Below are 7976 nucleotides of genomic sequence, written 5' to 3'. Positions count from 1 at the left end.
TTACAGGATATTCTCTGTTGATCCACCATTAGCTGGAGCATCACTAGTACTAACTAGTAGAGCCATTCTTTGCGTAGGCGTATTAGTGGAAGATTTCTTATCAGCAGAGGACAGATCACTGTTAATGGAGCCTTTCCTTGTATGGCCTGGTACAGCAAGGGACTGTCTTTTTTCGTACATACTAGACGGTGGATCAGCGTACGAACTTCTTGTTTTTGATGATCTCTTACTAATGCTGTTTGCATTGTTTTTAGTATTAGCCAATGTTGTCGCTTTGATTCCGGTTCCGACAGTCTCAGGTGAATAACCACGAAATATACATACAATCTGCAATTGAGAATAACAGGATAACTTTAATACAATGAGAAGAACGTTTCTTTTATTAGACCTTTTCATACCTCCAGCAAATTTTGGACCATTCTGTCAGATCCAGTTAGACACTAAAGAAGGACAAGTGATTTGTTCGAAACAAGTCTGTTTCGCAATCAAAAGTGGAAGAAGAAAACATGTATATGAATCTTGTCATGTGTTTACTAGTCATAAGAAGAGATTACTTGTATATGCTCAGTTTGTTTACAAACCACTTCATGTACATATAATAACCAACAAAACAAGAATTTTTATAGTGCCAAAATCCAATACGCAGAACTTACTTTTGGAATGAAAAGAAGGCAAAGTGTTCCTGTTGTACAAAATAGAATAAAACCACCGATAATAGCGTAGGCTGACTCGGTATTATCCGTTAAGATGAACGATAACGGTACTCCTATAACGCTGAATATGAAGACATTGTAGATACAGAGAGCAATGTATTTGGTGTCATTTAGTGCGGGAATGCTAACATTTCTGTCGAACAAACAAAAATAGTCGTTACAAAAATATCTCCTCACTATAATCACAACGGTTACACTGGCAAACAAACACTTTACTTGTCTGAAAGTGCAGAAGTTATATAACAGTCCCTACAAGGGGTTAACATGAGAGACGTTTGTAATAACATTTCTTTATCATAGGTGAAGGTAAGATAACCGCGTGGACAAGGAACAACAACAACAACAACAACAACAACAACAACAACAACAACAACAACAACAACAACCACTTGTTGTTCTCGTGTTTTAGTTTTAATCCATCATAGTAAATGTGTTGTATTAATTAACATCCCAAAAAAGAAATATATATTACGTATGGATGATAAGATTACTTTAAGAACGAAATACTGACCTTGTTTGCCAAGTAATGAAAGCACCAAATATGAGTAATAAACCTTTAAAAACCAATATAGCAGCTGTGAAGTACGCATTGTATTGCGACCAACAGTGATGTATTTCCTTAATTATAATAACATTTTCTTCGTGTGGACTCTCCTAATGACAACAATAACAATGTGATGTGCACTTGTAAGAATTTAGTATTTTTGATAGCATATGAGCATGAGTACAAGTAGATTGGAACTGACAGGCGCTCTTTGTTAAACGAGATGCGAGTATGGATATATGAGTGTTTGCCCTTGTTAGACTTTACTAATCACATGGGGACAGAGTGTTTGCCCTTGTTCGACTACACTAATTATATGGTGACAGAGTGTTTGCCCTTGTTCGACTACACTAATTATATGGTGACAGAGTGTTTGCCCTTGTTAGACTACACTAATTATATGGTGACAAAGTGTTTGCCCTTGTTAGACTACACTAATCACATGGTGACAGAGTGTTTGCCCTTGTTCGACTACACTAATTATATGGTGACAAAGTGTTTACCCTTGTTAGACTACACTAATTATATGGTGACAAAGTGTTTGCCCTTGTTAGACTACACTAATTATATGGTGACAAAGTGTTTGCCCTTGTTCGGCTACACTAATCACATGGTGACAGAGTAGTATCCTTATTAGCATACACTACCTACCGTGGGGACAGAGTGTTTGTCCTTGCGATACTACATTAATCATATGGTGACAGTGTTTTCCCTTGTTAGACTACACTAATCGTATGGTGACAGGGTAGTATCCTTATTAGCATACACTAACTACCATTGGGTCAGAGTGGTATCCTTGGTAGAACACACTAATTACCCTGGCAACAGGGTGTCATCTTGGTAGAATACACTAGCATGATGGCCGGGTGGTATCCTAATTAGAATACACTATTACCATGGTAATAGGGTGGTATCTTTGGTAGAATACACTGACGATCATGGTGACAGGATGGTATCCTAATTGAATACACTAATTACCACGGTACCAGGGTGGTATCCTTGGTAGAATACATTGACTATCATGACGATGGGGGGGGGGGGGGGAGTTCCTTGGTTGAATGAATTTACTATCATGATGACAAGGTGTTATCCTGGTAGTTTACACTGACTACCATGGTGACAGGATGAAATCCGTAGTAGAATACAACAGCTACCATGGTGACAGAATACACTGATTGGTATGGTTACGGGATGGTATTTTGTGGTAGAATGGTGATAGGGTGGCATCTTGGCAGAGTACACTACCTTCCATATGCTGACAGGGTGGTGTATGTTTGGTAGGCTAAGCATACACTGACTATCATGCATGGTGATAGGGTGATATCTTTGGAAGAATACAGTAACTATCATGTTGACTGGCTTTGGTAGTGTATAAAGCTTAGTAGCTACCGATGTGGCATAGCCGTACCAGTGTACTGATACAGCCTATCATCATAAAACACAGACTTGTCGTAAATTTCTTATGACAATACATCGAATGTTAGCATTATGTGTACCGTACTATTATTAGGGATACCAATTCGTAAAGTACTGAAGTAGTGTATACTGAATTAAAGGTCTTATCTTTGTAAAATGATAGCATTAGTACGGAAATAGTGAACAGCCGGTTAAACAGTTTAAAAAAAAATAGAAAGAAAAACCAACGAGATTTTGAAGCCTACTATTCCCAGAAGAAATTAATATGAGACTTTCGATGGTAAAATGAATCGAGATAGTAAATATCAAACTACAAGATAATGCACGTGTCCTTTAAATGGCGTATTCTGCCATGAGAAAACAGAATCCACACATCACGACTAGCTGTCAGAAGATTTATGTAGTCAAATGGCAAGGGTTGCTGAAAAAGTATCATGTCCTTACCAGTGGTCTATCCTGTCGTATCTTGATTGAAAGGGGGTCCACAATTTGCCATATAGTTAAGATGGCTAAATCAATGCATAACATACCAGCTACCATTGCTAACAAACGGTGGTCTTTGATAACCTAGGAAGAAAAATAAACGATAATTTATTGAAACACGAATGAAGCCAAAGAGCGACTGATGGCCTTTTCGTGTTTGTGCATGTATGAAAGTGGCATTTGTCATAACTAAGAAAAGGTATTCGGTTAATTCACTTGATTCAGTTAAAACAAAATTTGAGTTTACCTTTTCTCCACATTACATGTACTATGTAGCAGCAGAGAATAAATCAATTTTTCGCTATTTGGATCTTCATATAATTTAAAAGTATAGATTCCAAACGTTTTTGGTTGACTCAAAGACGGATCGAAGGCATAGAGATCGATATAGTCTGAGAAACAGGGCAAAATCTTAAGAGAATCGGGAAGAGGGTTGACGAGAAGGAAACAGGGTATTGATAACTTTAGGAAGTGAATCTGGCCTGTCAAGAAAAAGTATTGAGCAATGCTAATGAACTGTGTTCAATACCGTCAGGCCGTCCATGACTGTGATTTAATTCGTAAAACAAGTTTGATCGAGTTTGATCGAAACTATTGCAAGTATGTATTAGACAATTGTGAACATGTGAATTGGTACTGCATGTTCTGTGTTCCTACCCTTTTCTGCAAGGTCTTGTTGGTAAATATCGTGTAGACCCGCCAAGTCTTGGAGAACATGGCACCGAAGGAGAGTGTAAATCCTATGGCTAATATCCACACTCGTATCTGCAAAAGACAAGAAACGGCTAATACAAGCTTGCGTATTTTTAACCTTTCGTCATTTTTAGTTTATATTACTTCTGTTTCTTTGAAATTATATAAATGTTTTTGAACGAAATTTTTTTAAACCCTCTTAATTAGCTGAGATTGTTGACAGTATTATATACAATGGCTTAATGTATATGGTTGTGCGCATATTACGAATAAAAATCGTTCGTCAACAAATTACACATTTATGAGGTGCTAACAGTAGCTAATATGATAACTAGGCGAAGTCGAAAACAAGAGCTAAAGTCATGAAATCCAGACATGATGTTTTTCAGAAGGGTGGCTATTAAAGTTAAACAAATGTGTGGCAAAGTGAGGTGATAAAGATATCATAAAGTATCAATTACACAACTCCTTCAGTAAAAGAGATACGTGATATTTTAAAGTACCAGACACGTACCACTCTAGACTCATAAAACAGTTATTTGACTAGGACTTTTCTGTTTGAATTTAATAGATTTGAACAAAATAATACATAATTGAAGACAATGTTTTTTTGGTGAAATGGTTTTGATGGTACACGGTCTTTGCACTTACAAGACTAAATATGTAACATTTTTATATGATCATGCCCACCACCATCACTGATTCCTTTTGTTCTGACACCAGTTTGTATTAAACCATTTTTAAATAAAAATGTCAAATAAGGTAAATCCAAATGTGTGAAAAATCTTTCAGTTATCTTTAAGAATACAAATGTTAGCGTTGGCAGGACGAAATTTTCTCTTTCCATGAAATATCCAACTATAGGGCATATACGATAAATCATTGTCCTCTTTAGAGTAGGCTTCCGATGCACTAGCGGAGAAACTTACTCTGGTCATAAACTACTATCCTTTTATGGCAACTCTTTACCGTTACTCATTGCGTTAAGGGAACATTAATGTATACTTGACATGAGGCGAGTGATTTGATTGGTTAACAAGCTATGATATATTATGGCGCATGTGATGAGACTAGCGAGAGGATCTGTTTAGAGATATATACCAGGAAGGTGTAATTTGCATATGTGGCACGAAAAAATGACCAAGCGACTGGGAGAGATACCATATGATCCATCAGATGTGCGAATTTCACCTTCCGGATATATATATATTCTACATACAGATATCCAAGCGGGTCTTATCAAACCGCCATCATAATTATACATGTACTGACCTTAAACCAAAAAAAGTGAAATCACCAGCAAATGTTACAGGCAGGCGTCATTTGGGCGATTTCATAGTATAATAGGGTAAATTCACCGTATGTATGACACTAGCCCCGTCTTGACGTAGGTCGTCCTACCTGAGGCAGTCCAGAGTCCTACCTGAACTAGGATAGGTTTATGTCTACACGCAGGAAGGTTACTATACGGCGTAGATGCCGTACGTTCCATCCTGACAGTACATATGACGAAGTCAGGAGGGTTTCAGGAAACTTCTCGAAGGTGCCCTAAGTCAGGACGGTTTCAGGGCGCGTTTACGTCTACACTGGCTTCAAACTTTCCTTCGATTTTTAGTGCCGTGTATATGGGGCTATTGTAAATTTTTAAAAAAGAATTATTTTGAATTGTGCAATATCCTCTAAACGAAATTTCATTATGTACATTTTCAATTCATAACATTTGCATGTTATTCATTAAACACGTGTGATTTTGATATGAATGATTTGCTGTTTCTATATCCCTACCTGCTGAGTATTGCATTCCTTTAATGAAATCGCTGTTGCTACCTACTCACTATCAGGGCCTCACTCCCACTCAGTTATTATTCTCGCGGCATGTATGCCAATGTCAACCTCCGGGTGTATTTCTGAACGGTGGTCCCCCTAGCGGATCTCATCTAATCCCAAAATATACCTTAGATTGTGTCGTCAGAAGATTACCAAAGAAATAGGAAAATGACGTACCTGACAAAGGATGGCCAACTGGGTATCGGTCTGCATTATATTCCTGTCCATACCAAGTAACGATATTGTGACAAAGGCCAAGAAACAGCCAATAATAATAACGTTGTTTAAGTTAGGACTTGACATCTTAATCAATCTGTTGGACAAAATGACATTCTTGCATTTAATGAATGTGAAAAACATAGTCTGAAGCTGATAATTCTAACAAACTCTGCCTGAGAAAATATATCCTTAACCCAATAGAGTGAATTGAGCTGGTAGTAAAGAATACCTCATGATAAACTGTAAGCGTGTACGCAAAAAAGCTACGAATGAGACCAAATTATGGTCGGACAATTCTTTTTTTCAAGTCTTACGTATAACAATTTACTGTTAAAACGTTTTCTGTACGACGTGCAAACTACCATCATCACAGTTTTTCTATAAAAGTTTCGTATCTGAAATTCGTAATTTCCTCGAACTGTTTACGACTGATGTAAATTTGAGAAATGAGGAGTATTACTCATGAAGTTCGTAATTTACATTTTGATTTTCTTCGTGAACTGTACTGCTCTACATGTCCCGCCCCTTCTTAATCCGTCCCCTATGCACCATTCTCAAGGGTTTTGTTTTGCCTGAAGTGTACTCTACTGTTGGCCGTAATAAAATTCATATTTTCTAAGGCAAAAGATACATTTCATATATTACGATAACGTAGCAAATATAAGCTTATGTCTAGTTTTCTGAATGAAGGTATAAGATTTCGATCATATCCAACTGTGCCGGAAATCCTTACGTCTAAAAGTGCATTTCCCAAAGTTATCATGTTTATAGCGATAGTTCGTACATCAATTACACATGTAAGTAAAGGTTGACATGCAATAATTATGGACTCAATATAAATGTAGGGTCAGTTGTTTTATCAACTTGATAACGCCGTTGCAAAACAAACAGCAAACAAACAAACAAACAAACAAACAGAGAAATATAGTAGCACGGGTTAAACAGACCATATGTGCTAATAAAGAATTAGGTAAATATACAGTATTCGTCATGACAACCAATTGATATTATCAGTAGTTATTCCTACCTTTCATTTCTGTAGAAAATATTAAACACCAAAAGTCCTACTGCCATGATGATACCAGATCCAGCCAATACAGTCATGGTAATGAATAAAACAAACGATATCACTTGAATTTGTATTTCTGTTCTGTCTTCATCACGGGGTGGTTTACCTCCTTTAGAGAAAAAAGTGCGAATGTTCCAATATTACAGTGGTACAGTTGCTCTGTGCTCAAATACGCTCAAAATATAAACCAAATATCAATCAAGCGTTATCAAACATCGGAAATATCCGCAAATTCAATAAATTGTTGCTACCGAATTTATCGCTTTCCGATATTGCTATGTTCTCATTGCTCACTACACAATGTTCACAAGAATGTACAATAACAAAGATATCGCATCCAGGGTTTGATGGAAGTTGGTGTCCTGCATGAACAACAAACATACAACGTGAAAACGTGACATCACCAAGATCACATATTCTAGATATTGACTTGAATATTACTTTTGTTTTGACAGTACAAGTACCCTGTCAACATATTAGGGTAATCAAAAACAAGAGGTGGTACAGAACCAGCTAGCATTTACTACTGCGTTAATCAATATAGACATATTAAGATAGACACAAATCAACAATATTCTCACGTGTGGTAGTTTACGCAGGTGGGTAATAGTGGTGCCTTGGTTATGTGGATATAATCGTCCAGTAATCAAGATAGTGTAAATACTTCATGGGGTCGCTTGAATGTTATCACATACGCCACCCTACTGTGAGTGTAACTATTGGGTGTAAGGCTAATATGCTTTATTTATATTGCTACAAAAGCTTTAGGTTTTGTCTATCTTAGTTTGCTGGTAGCTTGATGTCTACAGAGGTGATTACACCCAATTTCTCTTTACAATTAATGTAAGTATACAAAGTAGGAAAAAAAGAAGTTGTACAGTACCACTTCTATACCATATCTCTTCTTCTGGTATCAACCAATGTATAACATCACTCTGTGCTATATACCTTCCAATCAGAATTTCAGTCCCATCTGCACAAAATAGAATTTTGAAGTATAAACTGATGCGTC

At 36.8% G+C, this 7976-nt stretch overlaps 1 protein-coding gene across 1 annotated transcript in view; it reads right to left on the bottom strand.

The window, feature by feature from the left end:
* The window catches only part of LOC144439265 (gamma-aminobutyric acid type B receptor subunit 2-like), a 9159-nt gene continuing 1183 nt past the window's right edge, over window positions 1-7976 (bottom strand). The window contains exons 3-10 of the mRNA XM_078128540.1: window positions 7848-7937; window positions 6923-7073; window positions 5854-5989; window positions 3814-3921; window positions 3118-3240; window positions 1225-1367; window positions 654-846; window positions 1-327 (exon numbers count right to left, since the gene is read on the bottom strand). Coding sequence (XP_077984666.1) covers window positions 1-327; window positions 654-846; window positions 1225-1367; window positions 3118-3240; window positions 3814-3921; window positions 5854-5989; window positions 6923-7073; window positions 7848-7937 — 1271 coding nt within the window. The remainder of the gene's footprint in view (window positions 328-653; window positions 847-1224; window positions 1368-3117; window positions 3241-3813; window positions 3922-5853; window positions 5990-6922; window positions 7074-7847; window positions 7938-7976) is intronic.

The sequence above is a fragment of the Glandiceps talaboti genome, chromosome 8, assembly GCF_964340395.1.
Source record: "Glandiceps talaboti chromosome 8, keGlaTala1.1, whole genome shotgun sequence".
NCBI classification, from domain to species: Eukaryota; Metazoa; Hemichordata; class Enteropneusta; family Spengelidae; genus Glandiceps; species Glandiceps talaboti.
This window is presented reverse-complemented; position numbering and strand designations above follow the sequence as displayed.